The sequence below is a fragment of the Malaclemys terrapin genome, chromosome 1 (genome assembly GCF_027887155.1).
Source record: "Malaclemys terrapin pileata isolate rMalTer1 chromosome 1, rMalTer1.hap1, whole genome shotgun sequence".
Lineage (NCBI taxonomy): Eukaryota > Metazoa > Chordata > Testudines > Emydidae > Malaclemys > Malaclemys terrapin.
In genome coordinates, this window is record NC_071505.1 from 304,823,296 (window position 1) to 304,850,585 (window position 27,290).

At 37.9% G+C, this 27,290-nt stretch overlaps 1 protein-coding gene across 2 annotated transcripts in view; it reads right to left on the reverse strand.

Annotated features, from left to right (window-relative positions):
* Positions 1-26,859, reverse strand: part of BRCA2 (BRCA2 DNA repair associated) — an 81,480-nt gene extending 54,621 nt beyond the window's left edge. For both annotated transcript variants that reach the window (XM_054015324.1, XM_054015323.1), the window contains exons 1-11: positions 26,761-26,859; positions 22,184-22,435; positions 20,124-20,235; positions 18,117-18,169; positions 17,979-18,019; positions 17,396-17,507; positions 15,803-15,858; positions 15,298-15,412; positions 10,017-11,225; positions 3,833-9,049; positions 588-680 (exon numbers count right to left, since the gene is read on the reverse strand). In XM_054015324.1, coding sequence (XP_053871299.1) covers positions 588-680; positions 3,833-9,049; positions 10,017-11,225; positions 15,298-15,412; positions 15,803-15,858; positions 17,396-17,507; positions 17,979-18,019; positions 18,117-18,169; positions 20,124-20,235; positions 22,184-22,435; positions 26,761-26,839 — 7,339 coding nt within the window. In that variant the 5' untranslated portion in view covers positions 26,840-26,859. The remainder of the gene's footprint in view (positions 1-587; positions 681-3,832; positions 9,050-10,016; positions 11,226-15,297; positions 15,413-15,802; positions 15,859-17,395; positions 17,508-17,978; positions 18,020-18,116; positions 18,170-20,123; positions 20,236-22,183; positions 22,436-26,760) is intronic.
* Between the last annotated feature and the right edge of the window lie 431 nt (positions 26,860-27,290).

Genomic DNA, 27,290 nt, shown 5'->3' on the forward strand with positions numbered 1-27,290 from the left:
CTTTAGTCTGACCCAGTATGGCCGTTCTTATGTTCTTGGACCCAGTCTTCAAGGCCCTCCATAAAAATGTCTCAGGGTATCTAAAAGAGCATCACTTCGGGCTGTTAAGATCTCTCTGCAGCTATGTTCCTCAAAGCCTCTTAGGTGTTAATATGTTTTAACTCAGACCTCCAAATTTTTATGTAGAAATAATATACAATTTTACATAAAAATGAACCTATTGGTAAGGAATTCTCATCTTACTGAGGTTGCAGTTTGAGAGTCTGAGTAAGATTTTGATGTACTGGATGTATGCACTGTGGATGACTGTATGTTGGAAGTGATAAATTTTTATTTTAAATAGAGGTGAGCTGCGAATATACTTCAGTATTATATTTGTGTGGTAAGGCATCTGATTTCAGGTTAGCACAGATGTTAATATTGCTAAAATGGTATTTCCTTGATTTTTCATGTGTGATGATGGGAAAAGCGCTTACACAATCTTAATTCATTAACTTTTTTGTGTTGGTTTATTCAAAAGAGAACTATAAATGGCACTTGATATGACAATTTACTATATCATATATAAACAAGAAAAATAAAATTACCATCTGGAGTGCTTTTTGAAGCTTTCAAACATTTGTGGGGATTCTCTGTTCTGTCAAATTCAGGTAATAGTTGTCTTTTAATTGGAGGTTCTCCTGAAAAATAAATTCCGTACACTAATTTAAAAAAATAATTTTCTCTTAAGTTCAGTATATCTCCCACTAGAACATAGTAGCTGAACTTCTAAATTTATCATTTAAAGAGTTGTGTCCAACTGAAATTAGAAACTTTACAGACCACACTTCCTGAATTAAAATGTCTTTTCCATTTAGTACAGATGTCTTTTCCCACAATTTGGCTTCTTCTATTTAGTAATCAAAGCAAAGAGAAGGATGTAAAATAGTAGAATGCAGTTTGTTTAGGGTTCTGTTATACACATATATCATGCCTGTTTCAAATACCTTGATTATTTTAAATACACCTCTACCTTGATATAACGCTGCCCTTGAGAGCCAAAAAATCTTACCGTGTTATAGGTAAAACCGTGTTATATTGAACTTGCTTTGATCCACCGGAGTGCACAGTCCCGCCCCTCCGGAGCACTGCTTTACTGCGTTATATCCGAATTCATGTTATATCGGGTCGCATTCTATCGAGGTAGGGGTGTACTGTTACACTATGTAAAGTGTTTTGGAAAAAATCACTGCCAAAACTGAACATGATAAATAATTTTAAGTTTGAATATAAAGTAAAGAGAGAGAATGTTTCAAAAATCTTTAAAGAAGAATATTCCAAATCTGACTCACACTGTTATCTTAGGCAGGACCGGCTCCAGGGTTTTGGCCACCCCAAGCAGCCAAAAAAAAAAAAAAAAAAAAAAAAAAGCCTCGATCGCGATTACGATCTGTGGCAACAATTCAGCGTGAGGTCCTTCGCTCCGAGCGGGAGTGAGGGACCGTCCGCCGAATTGCCGCTGAATAACTGGACGTGCCGCCCTCCTCCCGAATGGCCGCCCCAAGCACCTGCTTGACAAGCTGGTGCCTGGAGCCGGCCCTGATCTTAGGTACTATTATATATCCTTATTACCATAGTATTAGAAAGTCACAAGGTGAAGAGAAATGTTTCCTTAAACCCTCCCAACTAAAAACCAAGGTCAATTTTATAAGAAACTGCTGACTATCCAAACACTTAATTAAAAGACATTTAAACAAAAAGTTTTCATTTATATTTGCTTTTGCATATCCATAAAGCAGCTTTCCTACGGGGCTAGTGATGTCAGGGCAACCTACACATTGTACTAATGTAGGGAAATAGCTTGTGTATGTGGAAAGATTAGCAAAGTTTTATCAGCTTTGGGGTTTTCTGTTTAGGGGGTGTGACAAAGTTCCTCCTCTACCTTGGTGGGTCCTGTGCTTATTGGCAGATTTGGTCGCCTCAGAGCTCTTCCCCTCTGGTGGAACCCACAGTCCGGGTCAACACTTCCTATGTCTGATCAGGAGTTGGGAGGTTTGGGGGGGAACCCGGGCCCGCCCTCTACTCCGGGTTCCAGCCCAGGGCCCTGTGGACTGCAGCTGTCTAGAGTGCCTCCTGTAACAGCTGCATGACAGCTACAACTCCCTGGGTTACTTCCCCATGACCGCCTCCAAACACCTTCCTTATTCTCACCACAGGACCTTCCTCCTGGTGTCTGATAACGCTTGTACTCCTCAGTCCTCCAGCAGCACACCCTCTCACTCTCAGCTCCTTGTGCCTCTTGCTCCCAACTCCTCATACTCACACCACAAACTGAAGTGAGCTCCTTTTTAAACCCAGATGCCCTGATTAGCCTGCCTTAATTGATTCCAGAAAGTTCCTGATTGTTCTGGAACCTTCCCTGTTACCTTACCCAGGGAAAAGAGACCTACTTAATCTGAGGCTAATATCTCTGCCTTCTATCACTCTCCTGAAGCCATCTGGCCTGACCCTGTCACAGGGGTTATAGCCCTTTCTCAGAACTACACTAAATACTATCAAAACATTCTTGTCAAATCAGTTTAAATGGTTAAAACCTTTTCCAGAAGTGATGGATCCTGATGTTTAATTTGCAAACTTTTTTCCTGTCTGGCTCTATTATGTAGCATTGTTGGGAGTGCTTCTAAAACTTCATACAATAGATACTTTGTTGGAGACTTCTTTTGTGGACAATATGCCTGATTCACTCCATGGTAATATCTATGGGGGAGCATAAACTACTATAGACCTTGGAGCAAGAAAACCACAGGAAACCCTAAAAGTAGCTTTGGAGAGGGTGTGACTAAGAGCTAGTCTACACTGGCAACGCTAAAGCGCTGCCGCTGGGAGAGAGCTCTCCTAGTGCTCTAAAAAAACCCACCTCCACTAGAGGCGTAGCTACCAGCACTGGTGCACTGTTTGCACTGGTGCTTTACAGCGCTGAAACTTGCTGCGCTCAGGGTTTTTTCATACCCTGAACGAGAAAGCTGCAGCGCCGTAAATTGCCAGTGTAGACAATCCCTTAGGCAGGTAGAGATGTCCTAATTCAGACATCCATGTAAGGAGCGCTTCCACCAGTGGAATCCCTATGAAATCCTGCCACAACTGAAAGCTATTCTCCACTGATGAGACACTAAATAATGAAGGTGGAAACACTACCTGTCCTTTTCTGGGGTTGAATACCCTTTAGACACAGCTAATTAGATTTGCAGAGAGAGATACAATTAGCACTTGCCTGCTCCCAGGAGGAAAGGGCTAGCGTTCTGGCCCCCTATGGTGAAAAGTTAGAGTCTAACACAGCTTTCAGGTGACAGCTGTAGCTTTCATAAATATTAGCCAAAAAAATCTGCAGCTTTTGAATTATGCTAATTATTATGGGGGGGAGGGATAGCTCAGTGGTTTGAGCATTGACCTGCTAAACCCAGGGTTGTGAGTTCAATCCTTGAGGGGGCCCCTGGAGGATCTGGGGCAAAATCAGTACTTGGTCCTGCTAGTGAAGGCAGGGGGCTGGACTCGATGACCTTTCAAGGTCCCTTCCAGTTCTAGGAGATGGGATATCTCCATTAATTAATATTATTATTAGAATTATTAAAGTATGGTTTGTGCTTCATAACAAGAGTCCTGCTCGTGCTCCATCTGAAATCAATGAATAAATTATCACCAATGTCAAGGAGAGTTTTGACACTGAAATCAAGGAGAGCAGGCTCAAGCTTTAGATTACTTAAAATCAGCTTAAACAAGTTCTATTGCAAAGTGCTCTACATTATTTAGAAATACGAAATTAAATGCACTTACTGGAATTTAAAATAACACCTACCAAGTGAGGTTTTTTCTTCCATACGTCTTTTCCCAATTCTCATATTTAATGGACAGTTTTTATCAATCTTTCTACAAAAAAAGAGGGATTTTTTTGTATTATTTTCTACTCCAAAATCAGTGAGTTCATCATCTTCCATAAAAGCTTTGGCACTTTCTACTGCTTCTGTTTCCAAGTATTTTTCTGAACTTTGGGAGCATGTAAGATGATCAACATCCAGCTTTGTTTTAGTTGCAGCATTGCAAGAAACTGCTTCAGCTTCTATTTCCATCCTACTTAGACCGTGATGCTCTTTTTCAAAAAGCTGAGTCTCCTCTGAAAGTGTAAAACTGTTTAATAGAGTTAGGTGCTTATCCTTCTCACTGTAAGGTGCACACACAGGTATTTTAATATTGTAAATGTTTTGTAAAGGCTTCATTTCAACAGGACAGCTGTTTGTTAAGTCAAGTTCTTCATTATGAGTATCCTGGATTTTGCGTTTTAAAGAGGCTTCATCTACTGCTTTGGTTGCACCAACATAATTAACAGAAGATATAAGGGCTGTAACAGGATCTTGTCTTGAACTAAGTTGATCTGCAAAGCAGTATTTGCTGTTGGCAGTGTCATCGAACACCTGCTTCACTTTCAGAAAAGCATTTTCAGAAACTAGCACTTGCTTTCCACTTGCTGTGCTGAATCCAAAAGAAGCATTTGAAATCAGTTTGGGGTTTGAAATTTTTTTTTCTTGTGATACTGCTACCTCAGATTTCCTAAGTGCTGAAGTACTTCCTGTTCCAACAAACTTTTCAACTTGGTCTCCAACTGAAGATGCATCATAATCACATTTCAGTTCTGATACACATTGTTGATCTGATGAATTATTATTTTCAATTTCAGAAAAGAGACTTCTAGCTTTCTTTAATGAATCTTCTGATAACTGTACAGGTTTACCACTTGCTGTGCTAAAAAAACCATAATTACCTGTAGAAAAGTCTGACTGATGATGATTTAGTTTATTAGGAGATTTACATAGGCCAGAAAATGTGTCATTCACCTGAAAGCATGATGTCTGAGGATTTGGCTCAGACCCAGTATCTGCAGATTTATTTCTATTGTGCTGTAGTGCTTGTTCATCTTCACAGTTGTTCTCATTTACATTGGGAAAATGGCATGTAGCTGAATTATAGGTCTCACTCTTGTCTACATTTGAAGAGTTAGCAGAAGTAGGGCACTTAGCACTGTCCAAGGTCTCAGAGCAATTTGCTGCAATTTCATTTTGATTAGTTTCTGATTTAGTCTCAGTGTTTTGTTTCCTAGATTTATCACAGTTTTCTGAAAACATTTGTCGGACTCTCTTTAGTGCATCATAGGAAACAGTGACTGTTTTACCTCTTGCTGTACTGAATGCAACAAGTCCCTCCTTAGAAAACTTTGAATTGGAGCCTGCCACTTCAGTGGTTGAGATTTTCAAAACATTCTTGGCATCCAGAAATTTTAAATCACAGTTTTGAGTCACATAACTCTCATTTTGAAAAGTTTCTTCAGAACTAAGTAAGTTGTTTTTGTCTGTAGTGAGACTTACTAGTGGCTGATCCTGAGAAACACTATCCGTATTTTCTGGGAAGCAGTTGACATTATGGCTTGAATCATTTGAATGTTGAAAGTCAGACCCTTTACTATCGTCTTTTAAATGAAAAGAGCAATGTTCGTCCCTGTGAATTAAGTAAAGGGAATCATTTTTTATTTTGTTATCCTTTACAGTTAAAATATTTTTCATATTTATGTAGACGGGATGTTCTGCAAGAATATCTGATACTTCTTTTAAATGCAAATCTATAGCAATCTGGTCATTAGCAGAAACAATTAATGTACTTTTTGAGCCATCATTTTTTCTTGGTGAATTTTCCAGATTTCCCTCTGCAAACAATTTTCTTGCCTCAAATAAAGATGCCTCACTTGGAGAATTTTTTTTGCTATTTCCAGTATAAAATCCTAAACCTGACTTTCCAATGGCCACACAAACAGGCTTTTTTGAAAATGAAGTTTCTGATTGTTCTTCAAGTTCTTTGTCCAAATTAGCAGATAAATGTACCTCTACTGAAAGTTTTTTCACAGTTTCAACATCCACAGGTTGTTTAATTAGACTATCATCTAATATCTTTTTAGGTGGATGATCAAGTTCTTTAGAAACAAGGTTACCTGTAAGGTTAAGCATTTCTTGATAATATTTGGGAGTGATTTCTGCAAATAACTCACAATCTTTGATAAAGTCTTTGTTATATTTCTTTTTTTTTAAAGCCTGAATCTCAGAGTCCTCAAAATTACCACTATTATGCTTATTTTCTAGGAAAACATTTTCTTCTGCAAAAATTTGTTTTGCTTTGGTCAAAGATTCATCAGTAATTATAACTCTCTTGCCACTAGCAGTATGGAAACTTGTCATATTGTTCTGTTTTATATTCTTGATTTCAAAATCTGTGTCTTGTTGGATGGAGACTTGTTGATGGTAAGAGCCTATTTTGCATTTGTTTTGGTTTACATTAATGTTTTTTTTTACAGAAGTAGCATCTATTCCTTTCATGTTTCCGCTATTTCTCATTTCCCTATTGGAATTTGATGAAATATTATCCAGCTCTTTTTCTGTGCATGTTTCAAACAAATGGAGTTTATCCAATGGTGCTTGGGATACTGATATATTACTGCGAGATGCAGTTTGAAAATCATCTAGATTTTTTATCTTTTGTTCATTTTTATTAGGATACAGTTCTGTTTCATCTGAAATATTTAAAGTTAATATTTCTTCAGTTTTAGACACTTCGCTCAAACATGTTAGGTCTGACAAACCTTCTTGTAAACTAAACTGAGACTGAGTGTAACTCTTATTTTTTTTTGAGATGTTCAGAGTCTGATTCTGGTTTTCACTAGATGACAGACCATTTTTCATCTTATGTCTAGAATATTTAATAACTTTTAAATTATTAATTTTGGTACTACTAGAAATACAATCATTTTCAATAATATTTTTTGTACTTTCCCCCTGATTTTCTTTATATAGTTGCATAAATGTATTAATATTTTCTTCATTATTTTTCAGTGTATTTTGGTATTCAACATTTGCATCTTTTAAACTTTCTCCACAATAGTTGTCTTTTTCTGTCAAACACCTGGAAACATTCCTTCTAGAAGTCATGTGTCTATTAGAATAACCACTTCTGGGATTCATCTCTGTGGATTTAAACATCTCACCATCATCATCCAGGTTACTGAACAATTTTGCAGCTCTCATCAAAACCTCATTAGAAATATTCATTTTTTTGCCTCCAGCTGAACTAAACCCTCCAAAATTAGAAAAACTGTCCTGTGTAGGTACTGAAAAACTTGGGACAAGAGGTGTCTTATTTGCATTTCTGCATAAGTTAGTAGAGGTAACTTCACAGTTATTTTTCTGGACAATATCTCTCTCTTCTTTCACATTACCCATCATTGTAGACTCTTCATTTGTGTTGGTATGCTCACTGGATTTATCATTTACTCTTTGGACTTCAGTTTCAAAAGAGTCATCAAAATCAGCATCTTGCCACATAGCAGAAATATTCTTCAAGTTAGTTGTTTCATTTGTATCTACATATCCAGACAAATCAGAGCTATTATTTTGCACCATATTAGTTTGCTTTCTAAACTGTGTAAATTCAAACTGACTATTTGTTTCTTCCAGTATGTTAGAAAGTTCAGTAATTTCAGCTTCTTGGCTTGCTGTCAAGGTTCGGTTTAGTTGAGGTTGTTGATTTCTAGGCAAGTTTTGAAGAGATGAATCTGTGCTTTCAGGCAGGATACCTTGTGCATTCTTAGGTTCAACAAGACTTGTCTGTGAATCTAAACCATGGGAATAGTTAGTGTCCAATTTATTATCCACAACTGGAGAAATCTTAACATTTTCCTTTGTAATTTGATTTGAAATGTTTTTGACCCTGTCTCTGGAAAAGTCTTCAAGACATTCACCTTCCATATCTTTGAACAACATTTTGCCTTTTGTAATGCTATTTTCAGAGAGTTTTATCTGCTTATTAGAAGCAGTTTGAAAGCCACCAAAGCTTTCATTTAAGCTATGGCCATTAAAACTTGTGTGTCCTGACCATTTCTCTTTGTCTTTTGGGTTTTCTTTTGAGTTGACGTCTAAACATAAAGGTTTTTTTGAATATAAATCTTTATCTGATGCAACATGTTTAGAAGGAAGTTTGATCACCTTCTTTATGCAATACTTATCTTCTATATTAGGCTCTGGTTCTTGTGTAATAAAGCCTGAGACTATTTGTTCAGGTCTCATTTTTAATGCAAGCTCTGGCAAGGTAGATTTCTCAGAAATTACTACCTGTAATGAACCACAGTCTTTGTGATCAAACAGTTTTTTGCCACTTTCTATAGTTACAGTGTTTTTGTTAGGAGCTGTTTGAAGCTTATTTTCATCCTTTTCAATTGACTCGGTTTCTTGATCAGCAGCTATAACTTTTGAAAATGGAACTGTATCTGTTTTTCTCTCTCTGTTTAAATTAGTGCTAGAATTTTTATATGGCTGAATTACCAAAGGTGGCAGACTTACAGCTTTGCATTCATCTATTGGCAAATGGCCTGTAACATCATTTTTGTCTCCTGATTTGTTTTTATTGCAACAAATACTACTGTTCTTACTTATATCAAGGTTAATTTCACTCAAAGTATCATTGAAGTGACAATTTTTCATAGATACTGGCTCTTGTTCCATTTCAACCAAATGTTCATTATCACTAGACGGCTCTCCAGGTTGATCCTTAAAGATCTGAAGTATAACCGTGTCATTATTTGGATTAACATTCGTATGCATATCCATCTCATCTTTCTTTGGGCATTGAACCACATGTTTAATCCTACCAGAGTCCATTTTGGAATGCTTTGTTGCTAGGAGGCAAGCTGTAGCTACAACTTTATGCTTTACACGCAAAACATTATTGTTTGAAGAAACCACTAAATATTCTTTCGGAGTGTTAGACGTTTCTGAGCAATCTAATGATGAAGCAGGCTGATGTTCCCTGCTATTATTTTTTAATGCATCTTTCAAGTCTTGATGTATTATTCTGTTATTGAAAGAACTATTAGGTGAGTTATCTATTTTATCTGCTCTTGTGGCATATTTGCTCAATAGCATGGAATTTTCCTCAGTATCTGACCGCAAATACTTTCTCTCAGCAGAAGAAAACAAAAGATCTATAAGAAAATGAAAAACATTGCAAAATAGTTAGACATGTCAATAAATAGAAGACACAAAGCAATTCTCACTTATTCAAATAAACTGAAGTTAATTAACTTAGCCCTTAAATACAATTTCAGCCTCAATTCTGTAAACATTCGTGCACATGCTTAATTGTATTACCATGAGAAGTCCTATTGATTTCAAGTGTGTGTTTGCAGGATCGGGGCCTTATATGCTTTAATCATGGTCTGACAATTGACTTTATCATGAACAGAAATCAGTAGCCATCAGTTAAAATACCATGAGTTGTAATCACAAATCAAATAATGCTATTGTTAAAATAGAGGAATAGGTGTCCCTCTCGTGAAGTCACAGCTCATGGATTCTGGGGTAAGAGCATCACATGAGGTGGGATCCTTAACTCCCCAGTCTGAACTAATTATTCTGGAAAAATTCACAGCTTTTGAAAAGAAATTATGTACATCACAATAGGTGTATAACTTACATTAACCCTGGCAGATTTTTTTTAAAAGTGTTTTAGTGCTCCTGAAAGGTCCAGATGGAAAGGTCTGGAGATCCAAGCCTTCTAGCTATACATAAAGGATGCAATGGTAGTACAATGTTCCCCATATTGTTCCATCAATCCTGACCTACAGACACTATCTCTAGAATATTCCATGCCCATTCAGTCACCTCTGGCAACAGTGAAAAAAAAGTTGTCAGCTTTGACAATTTATTTGAAGTGGAAACTTTTCTTCTAGAAACCAGACTGAGATCAATACATTTCACATAAGCTAACCAGACTGTTTTCAAATGGTAATATCTTTCTGTCACTATTTATTATCATCAGATCCCATTACCAATCTTATGAATTACAGTTTCCTTCAGAACGATACTTCTTCATCTGAATTGTGAAGGGGAAGTAAGAGGTAAGTTTAATTACAAAAAACTTCAACTAGTGAAAATAATTAGAAGACATACCTTGATCCTCATTATTGGCTGTATCAAGACCTTTAAAGGTACATGATTCAAATTCTGAATGAGATGATGCAGAATAACTAGAGGAACCTGTTTTTATTTCTTTCTGGACTTTTCCCTCTTGATATGGGGAAGCATTGTTTATTGTATAAATAAATCTTTTTGGTCTCTTTTTCAAGATGGATAGCACACTCGTGCTTTTAGAGCCAGATCTCCTGGGGGTGTTTTCATTGTTTGTTGACCATTTTGTGCCATCAGGAATATTTGGAGTTGAAGCATTACATATAACAGGGTGAGAGGTAACATCAGTTATGGAAGATTTAGAATGTTCCTTTAAATGTTTATGAAAGCAGCTATGGACTTCTGGGTTTTCTGTAAAGTTTGTATTTTCCATTAAGGAACTACAGTCTAAAAAGTTCACTTCAGAAACCTTTTCAGCTGCACATCCTTTCACTAATGGTGGATCCTGAACACTCAGAGAGACAAAATGCATTAGAGAGGTTTCAGAGGTTGAGTACTTTTCATAAGTTTTTGTTTTATTCTCTATGTGTTCTGACCAATTGATATTTAACAGCTTTTCTGCTTTTATTAGACTTGAAGTGTTCAGTAAAGATGTTTCAAAAGTACTGAAGTTAGCATGTTCCTTGGTCATAAGTGCTAATTTGCCTTCAGTTCTTTTCTTGCTACAGACACTGGATGGTGAACAAGTATCACGGGCGGATATTTTTTCCAGCTGTGTTACATCTAAACCAGATAAGTTCAGCTGAGACCATTCAGAGGTTAAAGAAGATGGCATATCCTCCCTTGTAAATTTTCTATTCTCGGAGGGCTTCTGTATTCTATTATTTGGTATGTTAGTTGTAAATAGCTCACACCTAGGAGAATCCAATTCTCTTTCACACCTTAAGCAAGCATCTTTAAAATTCCCCATCACTTCATTAGTCTGCTGAAGTAAAACAGATGGCATTTTATCAAAGTGTGTTTTTGTAGTCCAGTTGGTTGTTTTTACTTCTTGTAGATGTTTGCCACTAGTATGACATACAGCAAAAACATGTTCCCCTGCATCTGGCATATCTATGGTCATTTCATGCATTTCTCCATCTTCCAGGGCATTTTGTGCCATTGTGTTCCCATCTGACTTAATGGAAACGTGAAATCTATCTTCCAAGCTATTCATCTCACCAAATGAGCCATCTAACATCTTCTCCAGCTCTGTAAATAGTTAAAAAACAGGATTATTGAAAATATCTTAGAAACACTACTCTATTTCTATCATACAGTCTGCAGACTGAATTTACTCCTGCTGTTTCCCTCTCAATACTGACCCTTTGCATCAGTTTGGAGATATAGTGGGTATCCACAGCAGGAGTGCTCTCCAGTGGCCAGCATTTGCTGCTATGGATAGGAGAGAGGAGACAAGAGGCATTAATGCAGATATCTCTTGCCTCCTATGGATTGCAGTGGACCAACAAGTTTTGAGGATGGAACTCCTGGCTTCTTCTACCAGGGGAAGGGAAAGTGTGACTGTCCCGTAGACAGAAAAATTAGTAGAAAACTCCACAAGATAAATTTCTGTATTTGTCTCCTATGCAAGTTATACCATGCAGGGGACAATGAAGGACCTACAATTAAATCCAACGTTTTACATTTCCCCCTTCCTTTGGGTCTACTGTTTGCAGTTAATGGAACAATAATCAATAAGCTCACCCATGTGTATGAAGTCTTATCTTGCCCAGTACATTACCCATCGCTAAAAGCAGTGAGATGCAAGGTCCCAGTACATTTGTGCCTTTTCTTTAAAGAAGACATTTTAGATAGAGTTCCCATCATACACACAGTAATTTTAGAACTCCCACATATATTGTGTTTCCTTTTAATACCTATATTGTTGTACCCTAAATCTGATTTACCATATATTTTTAAATTCCGAGGCCTATTGTTTTTAATTAATATAATTTTTTTGATTAGAACATCTAACTACATTTAACATCTGTTTCTATTCTCTTATCCCATTTCCCCTGTATCCCTCCCTATGCATTCCCCCATTGTCCCCAGTCCCCTCTAGCTGTGGAGCCTGGACTCTCCTTACTTACTCCATGGGCATGTCAGCTCCCTGCTGGAGGGCGGGTTTTTTAATATATATATTTTTAAGAACCAAGCCTTATTTAATCCCATCAAATTTCTTTATAACACTGGGCATTATGAGAAAATTATACCATCTTTGAGTTCACATATTCTTAACATTTTCCACCATAGGTGTTCCTTTTCCAATTAATATAACATTTTAAAATGTTTGTGAACTCTAAAAGTCAAACTTACTTCAGTAGGGGAGATCTGGGTCTCTTGCTATTTCGTTATTAACTTTGTTTATAGTATAAATCACAATGTTAAGTGTTATGCCCATTAAGTATTCGGTAGCCATATAGCATAAAATAGCCTGGATGCTGTACAGCCCAGCTTCCATTTAACTATATTCCTTTATCATTATAACCACATGGATATCATATCCATTATTTATTGTAATGTCATAGCCCAGATACTAATCTTATTCTTCTGGATTTGGACTGTTTCGTCTGCTCTCATGTCTGTCCTCTAGGCTTGATATTGCATCTTTCTGAGCTGTTCTGGCTCTCTTTGATCTCACTGATTCCCAGTAATTTCTTGGTAAACTGTAGGACTGATGCCTTTGAGCCCATTCAGATTTGTCTTGAGCAGATTCACCTATTCCCATGTCTAACAGTACCAATTTCTCTTCTTTTGGATTTGAGATAGGCATATCTATCCTTTCATTTAAAAGACAGTCTAAATGGGGACCCCCCATTTGTACCTTATTTTGTTCTAAGAACTGTGGTCACCTGGAAGAGTTCTCTTCACTATCTAAAGGCTGAGGCTGCCAGATCTGGGAAAATTTGTATGGACTGCTTAAGAGTTGTCAGCAGTTCAGCTCTCTCTCTCATTGTCCTCAGTATTTTATCCCTGTCTTGATAGCAGTATAGATGAATAATCATTTCTCTTGGTCTGGAGCCTGCTAAGGGCCTGGGGAAAAGGGATCTGTGAGCCTTCTCAGTATGAATGCCATCTTTATTGCCACATTTTAATGTGTCATGGAAAACATCATCTAACATGGTCAGCAGATTTGTCCCTTCAGTCTCCTCTTGAACACCTTTAATCCTTATGTTATTCCTGTGTTCTCTAATTTCCATGTCCTCCAGCTATATTTTTATTTCTTTTTCTCCTTTTGCAATTATTTGGATTCTTTCCTCTAGATTAGTAATGATGTCTGATTGCTCATTTAATCCTGTTTCCACATCTGATATTTTCCCATTAATCTCATTATTTTAATGTTTTGTATCTATTGTATGACTGGACTTTTTCCCTCATCTCCTTATTAATCTTTTTGATTTCTACAGGCAGGGCCTTCAGGTCAAACTCAATGACTGCTGCTTCTCTACCCACATCCATAGTGTGTTTGCTGGAGTGGCAGTTACTCTCTTCCACAGCCATGTCTTCATTTGGGAGAAGAGGTGGAACAGATCTGGAGGATTTCCTTCCTTTCCCAGACATCTAAATCTTCTTGTCTTCCATCCTTGCTTGTTGTGACTCTCTCAAAATGGCTGCTGCCATACTTCCTCCCCCAGCCATAATAAAACTCTCATTGCACTCATCCCCTGTACCTTTACAGCATAATGAGGGTCCAGATCAACATCTCCAAGCGTAAAGAGTAATTTTAATATGTTTTGCAGCCTAATGGCAGTGGATTCTGTTGCTGGATTTTCTCTTCCAGAGCCTGCTCTCTAGGACTGAGATCTGCCAGTTCCCTTTAGCCTTCTTTTTTCATTTGCATATTTAGGGCACAGATCTGTGTATTCAGGTTGGCTTAGTTCTTTTTATCTTCTTAAATTGCTTTAATTTATTCTCCCTTTATTGTAAACAGGTAGATTAAACTACCATCTTGTTTTCTGGTTTAGCCATACCCCCTTCTTTCTATGTCAATTTAAGGTGTCTCTCTCTCTGCTCCAGCAGTGAAATGCAGCTCTTTCTCTCGCTCTCATTTGTTTCCCCTAAGCCAGTTTCTAGTATGGTGACTCAAATCTTTCTGAGTTGCTGGGAGATGCTCGACCCCCACCCTGTCCCAGGCCCACCACCACTATATCCCTTCCCCTAAGCGCCCACCCCGCCAATTCCCACCCTTGCTCCGCCCCCTCCCCGTAGTGGGCCGGAGGTACCGGGGGCTGGGGAAAAGAGGAGCTGATCGGCGGGGCCCACCAGCAGGCAAGGAGCTAGGGGAGGAGCTAATCGGGGAGGCTGAGCACCCACTATTTTTTTTCCGGTGGATGCTCCAGCCCCGGAGCACCCATGGAGTCGGTGCCTATGCACCAGACTATTCCCTTGGGCCTTTATACAGTATTCTAAAACTACTAAATCTGGTAAAACTGCTAATCTACAAGTTATTTAAGAATTAATAGTTATAATTATTTAGTTAGAACAAGGTCAGAGATGAGGACACTAATGTTCCGACCCAGACCATGCGGTGGTGAGAAAGAACTGAAGAGGCAGTCAGTCCGCCCCGGCCTTTATGGCCTTGGCTGGAAGCATGAGGCAGGCCAGGGCACATGTGCGCACGAAAATACACTACTTTCAGAATTCTCTGACTCTGGGCGCCTGGTGCGCATGCATAACCTACAATAGGGACCATCACTCGAAGAAAGACTCAGATGGTTGGGTGGTCTTGTGAGCCCAAGATGCAACCCGAACCAAAACATTAACACTGCTATATTTAGCCCGCTAGCCTGAGCTCTGCTAGCATGAGTCTGTCTTCCTGGCCTGGGAGGCTTGCTCCCAGGTGGAGTGTAGACATTACCAAATGACTGAGGAGTTTAAGTCATATTGACTTTCAAAGAAGCTCCTAAGTACTTAAGTCATTTTTGAAAATGGCACTTAAAAGCCATTTCATTGAAAGTCAATGGGACTTAGACACTTTTGAAAATTTTACCAAAAGCCCTTAATATATTTACTTTAATAGAGTATGAATGGGAAAATAACTGCTACTACAGTCTTTTGTATCCTAGCTAAAATTCTGAACATTGATGGTTGCATTTCCTGACCTCACAACACATGTCAGTCTTCTCTCTAAGGTATATGAGTTCTGTATCACTGATCAACAGTCAACTACCCTGAAAGAAATATATGCAAGAAAAACTTTTAGTGAAGGTAACTTAATATTTGAGGCTAAGAAACAATAAACCCAATAAGGAACTAACAATATTAAAGTATCAGTGCTTACCATGGTCTTTGACATCAATTTCTGTATTTAAGTTTACTGTCTCTGGTATGGATAGTACATTTATATCATTCTTCTCAGGCCTTTTACCATGACTGGAGAAAAAGTTGTGCAAGACCTGTAAGCCCAAGAGTCAAACAACAATTATATAATATTAAATGCTCACTAGGATTTACTAATACTTATGATTTGTACTAGTTTTAATAATGCTAACGTGTATATAGTTTATGTATAGTAACAAGTGGAGTTTGCATCAGTTCAAAACACAGAAAATACTAAACACATTACATGAAATTATAGCTTGGTTTTATATACTAAATTTTGCAAACACTAAGTATTAAAATGTAACTTGTTTTAAACCATACTGGAGATACCAGAATGAAGAGAAGAGGAAATTAAAATATTTCATTTTTTTGGCTCAAGGAATATTAAATACACAACTATACATAAATACATAACTATAAATTTTAAAAAACAGATTCAGTATTTCCTGCTTAAATTTACTCACCATAGTAATTCTCTCATCATGTTGCTTTGCTCCAGAAATTGAATCATTTCCTCTAGCTAAAATTAAAAAATAATTCAATTCATTTGTACTTATGTGGCTAATAAACTGCTCTGAAATGTGTAAAATATTTATTTCTGCCTAGTACTTAAACAGTTCAAATCTGTGGACCAGTCATTTAAAAAGCTTATGGGTGAGATTCTGTCCCGTGCTTTTAAGTGTTCTGAGGGCCTGTTTAAGTTACAGCCGTCTCCTTGGACTGCACTCTGCTCCCAACATGACCCTAATGCTAAGGTTTGCAAAGGGGTCCTCTGAAAACAGCCTTATTGCTGTCTTACATAGTTTCTGCCCTCGGAGGAACTCCCCCCAGGTATTATGAAGAGCTTTTAGAGACCCACTGCACCATTCCAACCCCTAAGGATGACATACAGGGGCAAGAGTGGGGGTCAAGATTTCACTGTATATTTGGAATACATAGGATATTTGTAATAATCACAGTAAAATAGTATGAGGATGATGGATTGCACTAACTATTTGTTTTTATGTCTAGCAAGAAGGTATTGCTTGATAAACCTGTTTTTCTTTTGCACTGCTATTTCTGTACTAGACACTAAGCCATTAAACACTTTGCGCATCATTCTTAAATTGACCAATACATGTGGATTCTGAATGGCTCTATGAAAATCACCTGTAAACATATTTTCAAAACAATTATGAAAAAGTTGAAAGACCATCTGGATAACACCCTAATCTTTCACCTCTAGAAACAGACACAAATGAAATAAATGTGATGGTCTCAACCTAATCCCAGAGTTGACATCTACCCACATCACAAAGGCTGCCACAATTTAGCATGATTGTGTTAGATATTGCACACCAATATCTGAAACAATATTTATACCTATATAGTGTGCTTCATCCAGATATATCAGAGTATTTTATAAACTGATTATACAAACTAAGTATATTAGTTCATCCAACAATGACATATAAACACATTTGAGATCAAACATTGCAGCTGTTTGGTTTTGTATTTAATCTGAAAGACCACGTCCCCAGCAGCCCAGTGCCCATCAACCCACTGTGGGCACGTTTTTTCAATACTGAATTTTGGGGCAAATTAAACCTATTGAATAACCAATACCACTTACTACTGAATCTTATTTCTCCTAGAAATATTACATCTAAGTGCCGACCCAGCCTGACATAGTTTAGGTTGACCTTATAAAAATCACAGCTTGAGGTGGTATGGATGCAGGCAATCAATGTAACATGTTAATCTTTGTTCCTATAAATGTTGCTATGTTATTCTGTCAGCTAGGATGCTATTATTATATGCCCTAAGCCCTGATATAAAGGAACTAGCCTTTCAAAGAGCAACAACACAGTTCAGGTTCACGTTTTCCTTTCAGGATAATGTTGTTGAAAACCAACTGCTACTGCTGAATTACGGACACCACTTTACAGTAAAGACAAAGAGGTCATATAAATACCATATAAATATCCAGTTCACTCTTCAGTCACGTGTTCCTGGGATTATAAGAACATTTAAGCCAAATATGTTAACCTTAAAATACCACACATTTTTAGTGTTACCGATTATCACTGTTGCACTAAGCGTAGGGGGTGTGGCTAAAGAACTTGACCAAGACATATCTGGATCCACTTCTGCTCCCAGGCCTTCAGAAATACATTTTGGTGTCGTAACCTAGAAATACATCAAATAATTTTTAAAGTATATTTTAAAACAACACTCTTGCTTAGATGCCTGACTGGTGCATCTTGCTCACATGCTCAGGGTCGTACCGATTGCCAGCTCTCGGATCAGGAAAGAATTTTTTCCCACTTTGGATTAGCAGGGACCTTAGGCTTTTTTCATCTTCCTCTGAAGCATGTGGCACGGATTGGCAGCTAAAATCATCTGGGCATATCTCACCTAATTAATTCAATGCCATTGAAAGAGGTTCAGGCATTGATAGTACCTCAGTATCTTCTGTTTTATGCCTGTGGCACACAACAGTTTGGATTCTTTTAGTCTAGCTAAAGTCATTGAGATCAACATAGGGCATCTGCCTGGAATTTAATGGTCTGTAATATACAGAAGGTCAGATTAGATGATCTAATGGTCCCTTTCTGGCCTTAAAGTCTATGACTTTAAACCCGGAAATAAAATGCTTACCTCCAAAAGTTTAGGTGTGCAAAACAAGCGTCCACATCGCACTGAAATTTTTTTAGAAATAAGAACATTTAATTAAGTCATCCAATGATCATTAGAGATAAATATTCTGGTTAGTAAGAGAGGAGCACAGATACTCACCAGGAATATTATTTCTTTGTGGTGTTCTGTAAATATCCCTTAAAGCAGCTGGACTAAATAACAAAATCAAAGAAAAAAATTGTTACTCATCAAAGTTAAATGGTAAGCTTTCTTAATAGACATTATTTTACACTCTATTATATTGCCTTCACACACAAAAAAATATTTGCAGTTTTACTTTAGCTATATGGGCCATCAAAACATAACTCATGAAATATTTAAGATCCAGTAACATTGCATGTGATAATTAAAATAAGGAACAATGAAGATATTCCATGATCAATACCAGTTTCCATGCGCTTATACCACCTGTTCAATAAATGCTTTGATTGAATTGTATTAAAATCTGGCATACAAGCTCATAGTTCAATTGTTATTTTAAATGAACATACTTCACTAAGGAAGTGTTCTACAGTTTCAGATACTTTGGCCTGGTTTATCTGGAAAAAAAAAATTCTAGAATTTTGAATGTTGCAGGGACTTGCACCATTTGGTCATAAACTAACTCCTTTACAATACAAATTTTATGAATAGTGCATGTGTTAATATGTTGCAGTTAGTATTTTATGGTCATTGTATCAAATGCTAAGAATTTGTGAAGTTGAGATGTCAACTAAAGCATCCTAGACACATTATGCTACAGTTTAAAAATAAAAAGGAAATAGAGTATTTTAATAAAGTTTTTTAAGAGTCCAACAAACCTAAAATAGGGGAAATTCCAAGTATAGCTGATAATCCATTTGCAAATCACTCAGCTATGTACAGTAACTCCTCACTAAAGGTCGTCCCAGTTAACATTGTTAGGTTGCTGATCAATTAAGGAACATACTCATTTAAAGTTGTGTAATGCTCCCTTCTAAGGTCGTTTGGCAGCCGCCTGCTTTGTCTACTGCTTGCAGGAAGAGCAGCCCGTTGCAGCTAGCTGGTGGGGGCTTAGAATCAGGGTGGACTGGCAGCCCCCTATCAGCTCCCTGCTCCCCTAAGTTCCCTGTGCAGCAGAGGCCTGCAGTTCAGCTGTGTCCCTCCCCCCACTGCCATCTGCTGCTCCTGTCCTCTGCCTTGGAGCAGCTCCCGGAGACGCTTGCTGTGCGGGGGGGGTGGGAAGGAAGTGGGGGGGCTAATGTCAGGGTGTCCCCCTCCCCCCTGCTCCTGCACCTCACTTACCCCAACTTCCATAGAGCAGGGGGGACAGACCAGAACTCTGCCTGTCAGCAAGCTGATCTAATTAACAAGGCAGTGTACTTAAGGGAAATGCGCATATCTCCCTCCATTCCTACTGCCTTGTGTAGAGAGTTAACCCTTGAGGGCTCAGCCAATTGCCAGTTAATCATTTAGCAGTAAGGGAAATATCCCACCCTCTGACTCCTCCACCTCAACCAAGCTTCACAATCATCATCACTGTGTATCAGTATTAAATTGTTTGTTTAAAACTTATATATATATTGTGTGTGTGTGTGAGTATGTATATATACATATATATAAACACACACACAATATATATAATATAGTCTTTTGTCTGTTGAAAAAATTTTTCCTGGAACTTAACCCCCTCATTTACATTAATTCTTATGAGGAAATTGGATTCGCTGAACATTGTTTTGCATAAAGTCGCATTTTTCAGGAACATAACTACAACGTTAAGTGAGGAGTTACTGTATATATGCAAGATTATCCACTGTTCTGAAACTCTAACGTTTCCACCCGTGCTAGCCAAAAGTTTTTATAATATAATTTGAATTTAAATATAGCCTTCCTATAAAATACACCTCTACCCCGATATAACGTGACCTGATATAACACAAATTCGGCTATAACGTGGTAAAGCAGTGCTCTGGGGGGGCGGGGCTGCGCACTCCAGCAGATCAAAGCAAGTTCGATATAACGCGGTTTCACCTATAACGCGGTAAGCTTTTTTGGCTCCTGAGGATAGCGTTATATTGAGGTAGAGGTGTATATTAAGTCAAATATATTAAGTCATTTTAAAAAGTGTTAACATCCATAACATACCTTACACTGAGGGAGGTATTGAGAGGTGAAAATATTTCATCTGTTTGATCAAATTTTGTCTTCATAACATGTGGACTTGTTCTATGTTCTTTGTTAATCAAATTGACTTTGCCTGCAATGTATAGTATATACAGTACAATAGTTAACCAGATCCTGCAGATATAACTATTTTTATTATGAAATTTAAAAATAAACTTACCTTTTAAAATGTGCTTAACTAAGCCTTAGTTTTTAAAAAGAAACATTGTTCAATGTTACTTACATTTCTAATAATGATCCTTTTGATCAAGCTGGAATATGTTCACAAATTCTAGTCAAAATGACAATACCAAGAATATTTCAAATACATGCTCAGAACTTCAGTTAAGTTCATTTAATAAGCCTCATTCTTTTTAAAAAATATTTATTAAATTTAGTCTGTATTTATCTTCACTATAGATTATGTCAAGTAGGCAAAGCAGTCAATGTGCAATGTCATTGCATTTCCTGTTACTACAGGAGAAATGATTTTTGCAGGCCATAAAGCTCCTTCACAGATATATTGTACCAGCATTCTCCCAGGTCTGCACAAGAAATAAATTTCTTGGATTGAATGAGCTAGCATAAAGAAGAAATATTTTTGGTTTTATGTACAGTGCCAGACAGTACCTATTTGTATTACAAATGTCTCATGAACAGTTAATTGTCAAGAATTAGTAAATGAAGAAGAGCATTTCCACCCTGGCCATTGGAAGCCTATGGGTTAAACTGTGAACCTCTTAGATGGTGAGCAGTTACTCATATGAGTTTTCCCATTGACTCAGATGAGAATACTTGTATAAATAACTGCTCATCGGTGAGAGTAGGGGTTCAAAATCTGGCCACATGATACTAAGATATATCCTCGAACCATTACACAAATATATTGTAAAGCACTGAAATACAAAACAGCTCAAATAACCTTTTTAAAATGGGACGCCCATAAACTGCCCTGATTTACATCTTTTGTAATACTATTCTGACTTGCTGAACATCTTTAAAGGCTTTATTGTAGAATCTAGGTATGCCTCTGATATATATCAAGAGATTCAGTTTCAGCAGAAGCCAATATTGAAAGGAAGGACACAAATTTACAGTAAATGTACAAATCAGATATAGTAGCAATGGCTGCATCAGAAATACCTATGCAGAAAACATTTTTATAGTTCATCTAATTCTGGTCCAAGAGGCATAGATGCTAGAACTTCTAGATATGTCAAAACTAGAGTGAAAATTAGCGTCTTCCTCAAAGTACATAACGAGGTACAGTCTTAAGTGAAATGCTACCTGAAAAGGGAAAGAACCTTCTCTTTTCATATTGAAGATTTTATTCACCAATATGGCCACACTCCATAGCTTACAATTGTATTAAATTAACAACAAACTTACATCTATATACCTTAAAACTTACACATCTTGATTCGAAAGTTCAGTGAGTGCCCTTAGGACTGCATGGGACCTCAAATTGGCAACAGACATTTTCTATTTATCCCAAACCAGCAAACTAACCTTTTAGAATGTTTATATATTAAATGCAGCAAAGAGTCCTGTGGCACCTTATAGACTAACAGACATATTGGAGCATGAGCTTTCCTGGGTGAATACCCACTTCGTCGGATGCATGTATATACATTAAATATACACTAGTTTTACTTTTTAAAAAGTAGGGTAAGCAAAATTCATTCCTGGACTCTCCCTACATTTGGGAGCTAGCAATTCCAAGTTTACGTTCTGCTGATATAAAAAGAGTGATTAAAGCACTGGAAAAGATATCACACCCAATCCTGCAGTGAGTTCTGTGCGCATGGAGCCATACAGAGCTCACTGCAAGAGTGAATTCATTGTAATGAAGAATTCTGCACTTATACAGGGTGAATTAGAGGGCCTAGTACTGTATGTCTTTTTCTTATTTAATGTCTGTGATAGCATTATTTATTGTAGTACTAATGGGAAACTATAATAATGAAATATAAAGTCCCTGTTTTAGGGGGCTGTGGGAAGCTATAAGCACACTTTTACTTCAAACAAACCCAGTTACTCACCTGCTTCTATTTTCTTCTGACCCAGTTCTTTTATCGGAGAAGACAAAAGTGGCAACGTTACACTCTGTTCTTTGAAAATCATTGGCGTTGATGCCAACTGGCTATATGTAGAGGGTTTCCCCCTTGGAGTTTTAGTAGCACTTTGATCAAGCCAGCCAGCTCTGTATTCAGGTTTCTCTGATGTTTCAGATTCATAGGGTGGAGCTTCTGTGCTGAGTTCCTCAAACCAGTTGAGACTTATCGGTCCTAAGTCTATAAAGAAAAATATCACATTTTTATATGTAATTTAACCTAGCCTTTATATATATATATATATTTTTTTTTTTTTTTTTTTTGAGGAACCCTAACTTAATCATAAATTGTTGTCTGAATTCAAATCAGTTTAATGTTCCACGAAGGTAATTATACAATAGCTGAGATATACTGGACATTTAAACCAGCCTGTTATAAAACCCAACAACACTCCTCTAACATGTACTTTTATATTATAGTACGCCTTTCAATTTTGATGTTGACAGAACAACCAAAGAATGTTGACAAAACTACTACTGTGGCTTTTTACCAAAAGAACAGTTACCCTTCAGTAACTGTGACTCTTCAAGATGTTGTAGTCTGTGTGGATCCCATTGTCATGCACATAAGCCTCATGCACATGAGAGCTTACTATTTTTTTTTTTTTTTTTTTGAACAGCAGTGTCAGCCAGGACAGCACACATATGCTGTGCCTCCTTGTGCTGCCCTATGAAGGCATAAAGGGCAGAGGAGTCACAAGCTTCCCTTAGCTCCCTCACAGCTCAGAGCCCATGTTAGCTGAGACTCCGAAAACATCCACACTGACAATACCTTGAAGAACCACAGTTACTGTAGGACAAAGCAACCGTTATTTCTTCCTTGAGTACGTGTGGATCCCACTATACGTGAATGGCAAGCAGTGTCATCTCTAGATAGTAGGAGTATCACAGCTGCATCAGTCAAATAGAGATAGGAGTACTGCTCTTCCAAACTTGCCATCTGACCTACTAGCTAAATCCAGTGCATAATGCTTGACAAATATGAAAGGGTGGAGCCATATAGCTGCCGTGCAGATTTCAGATATCAGTATACTTCAGGAGCAAGTAGAGGATGTTGCTTGTGCTCTGGTGAAGTTAGCCTTAATAGTCAGAGTGAGTGAGAGTCACATTGCCTAGCTGGTAACCCAGTGAGATATAAAGCATAAGCCATTTAGGCAATCTTTGCAATGAAATAGCCTGGTCCTTGGAGCAGCCAGCTATGACCACAAACAGAGGTGGGGACAGTCAAAAAAGTGCTGTCGATATCACATAGTGTGTAGCTTCTTCTCCTCCGGTGTGGAATGTGGTTTTGGGAAGAACACAAGAAAGTTAACTGATTATTTTAAGTGGAACTCAGAAGTTACCTTTGGAATGCATTTTACATGAGGTCTCAGTACTTCTTTGTCTTTATGGCATTAAGTATATGGGAGTTCTGCCATGAGTCCCGGAAGCTCACTTACTCTTCTGGTCAAGGTAATGACCAACAAAAAGGCTATTTTGAGAGTAAGATAACAGATGGAGCATTCCAATAGGTGCTGGGGGAGGAGGGACAGACGGGGGAGGAGAGGGGCTCCATAAGTTTTAAGAGGATGTTGAAGTCCCATGCTGAAGTAGATACTTTCCTCATGGATTGTATTTTCTAAATAGGCAACCAACCTAATTCTCAATTACTGAGGGATAATCTCCACTCATTGATATTCTTTGCTTTCCACAACCAAATTTCTGTACAACTTTTCATGAGTGACGTACCCGAGTATTCGGATTCTAATATCTAAACTGTATTGTTAAATCTATTCACCTAAATTTGGGTTACTGCTGATTATGTACTCTATGTATCATATGACTTTTAAAAACTAACTTTATATTTGTGGATAATCTAAGCACTATACCCAGATGTACAGACACTCTTTTCCCAACCTATATATTATATATATATATTTTTTTAACATTAGCTTTAATAAAAATTTTAAATCTCTAACCAGTGATTAAGCATGCATTAGACTCTTAAGAAATTCTGATACTAACAAATGAGAGAAGACTAAGAACAACTATCAGTGGATGATACGCTGATAGTGCTCCCAGCTGGATCTTGATGTAGCTAATTAAAATCCGAAGTATTTCAGCTGCAGCAAATAGTCGAGAATCTTCAGTACTGGGGCCTGCAGCAGGTCTTGGCCGTGTCGGGCTGCCAATGTTAAGAACCTCATCCATTTGAAAGTGTGGATAGCTTCCTGCTCTGTGCCAATGTTTCCTGAACATGCAAGGAGCAGTCCCTTTCTGTGATGCTCAATCAGCCAGCATCCAAGCCATCTGGTGTAGTGACCTTGGGTCTGGGTGGAGTACTTGAGCCTGATCTTTGACAACAGGTTTGGGCAATCTGAGAAACTGACTGGTGGTCACGTGGACATCTGTAACAGGTCTATCAGCCAGAACTACGTTGGCCAGCAGGGAGCTATGAGAATGAGCATGGCCTGTGTGATGGTGCACCTCATAAGGCTTTATGGAAATATGCTTATGAATGTATATATGACATAACTGGAATATGTTTTATGCTACATGTTCCATGTAACATATATCTGTAAAGGTTATGATCCACTGAATCTATTCATCCTATATGTATGCATGTATCATTTTTGTATTCGAAGTTATGAATATTGGCTGTGTACTTGCTTGATTTTTAAGTAGCCTTAGTAAAGCATTTGGTCTGCTTCTTGAGAAAGGAATGTGAAAATTAAGTGCCCAATCAAGAAACACTTAAAGGACAATGAATCTTGGAAGGCTCCAATCCACATAAGAAGTCTACCTGAGGACGTTCAGGGTAGCATGTAAACAATGGCTGCTGCCTGTAAAAACTGAGTCATGCATGGACATGTAACTTGCCTATGTGACTTCAAAACTCCATCTTGGAGCTGGACTTTGCATAAGAGAGAGGAGGGGGTCTCCACCCACAAGAGAAAGTCTATTTAAGCCCGTGGGAGACCCCTCCAGTTTGGTCTTCAGCTGGCTAAAGAGATAGCCTCTCCACCTCAAAGATACCTGAAAGAAACTGGAACAAAGGACAATAACTACAGGGGTTGGGAGTGATTGCTGGACCCAGACTAGAAGGAGACTAGTCTGTAAAAGGAAACTTACTGGAATTCCTCTGAGGGTGAGGTTTTTAATCTGTATTCAGTTTTCTTACTGTATTAGATATAGACTTGCGTGTTCTATTTTATTTTGCTTGGTAATTCACTTTGTTCTGTCTGTTACTACTTGGAACCACTTAAATCCCACTTACTGTATTTAATAAAATCACTTTTTACTTATTAATTAACCCAGAGTATGTATTAGTACCACTGTAGAAGGAAGGCATGTGGCAACGATCCAAGAGTCATGCCCCCTCTGGAACAGAAGTTTGAGCACTTGGCATTGTCCTTGATGGCAAACATGTCTGTCAGCACCACGAAGACACAAGGGAGTATTAGAGCCTTCTTTGTCAGTGACTTTGCAGAGGAATAGACTGACCAGAGCCAGAACTGTAGCAATCTCCGGAGAAGTCTGGCAACCAGTATCACATAAATATAAGAGGGCACATGGCATAATGCTGCAAGGTAAATCTGTACCATTAGCCAGGTGAAATTTACTGTATTCAGTAATGACGGGCATGATTTAAACCCTGTGGGTTTAGAGAGTCTGCTACGCCAGTGGTTGGCACAAAATTTTTCACTCCGTGGTTGAAGGGATTGTATGGGAGGTCTCCCCCAGTCCAAAAAAAATTAAGAAAACAATGAGAGTGAACAATTTCTTCATGAAAGGTTGAGTTTTAAGCTAAAAACTGTGTACACTGTCCAGGTTCCATCTCACTGCCATGGGGAAAAAAAGGGAAGGGAGGGAAGGTTGCAGTCATTCCACCCTTTGTGCGCTCATATGGAAGTATGAGGTGGTACAAGGCACATGCACAGCACCGATACATACTACTATCAAAAAAAAATTCTGAGTTTGTATGCACGTGGCACATGTGAATCTACAGTACAATCCACACTGAAATATACTCCAAGAAGAACCGTGGTTAAACAATAGGTTTCTTTTACAGTTAGAAGGGAAACTGGACCCATTTTGCTAAAACCAGCAATATAGGAGTTTAAAAAATAAGAAGTCCTTCTCAACATGAATAAGTCACAAAATACAGTATATTTGAAAAAAGAATCATGACCACTAGCACTTCTGAGCCTAGAGCTGGAGGCAACTTACAAGTGAATAAATTTTAACACTGACATATAAGAGATTTAAGATCTTGATAACATTAAGTATATTTAAATATTAGAGCATTTATTAGTCTTGAGCCATTATTAAAACCATTTGGAATTACAACCACATCTTGTGCATAAAGAACATAAGAATGTAAGGAGACAACCAAGTTAAATTCAACTCTTCATTGGGACATAGAGTTTATTGCAAATGCCTACAGAATACAGCACCCTGAAAATGCTTCTGATTACAATATGCTTTCAGTACATTAATTTTAATCAAATGAAATAATAGCTGTACCTGATTCACTGCATCGTGCCTTAAATATTTCAAAGAAAGTTGGTCTTTCCACAGGTTTGTCAGCCATTTTCTTTTCCATGACATCACTGGTATGCTTGTTAAAGAAGCCTGCAAAATTATATCAAAATGCTTTGTTACTCAGCTATCCTAATGGTACTTGTAGGAGTCCATGGCTTCCATTCCCATCAGGGGTCAGCAACATGTCCATACACAGACACAAGTGTCCATGGTAAAAAATTTTGAGGTCCGTCGTAATTTTTCAAAACACTGAATGACTGAATGACATAACACTCCTCCCCTGCCATGTCCATCACTAAGTACAGTAATTTTGTCAAGTGTCCATCACACAACATGGTGGTGCCGACCCGTTTATTCCCTTTTTTTTGCTCCTCAGTGAGTGATGTAAGGCAGCACACACTTAGGGCAGGTCTTCACTACGAGGGGGGGAGGGGGGGGGCGATTTAAGATACGCAAATTCAGCTATGTGAATAGCGTAGCTGAATTTGACCTATCGGAGCCAACTTACCCCG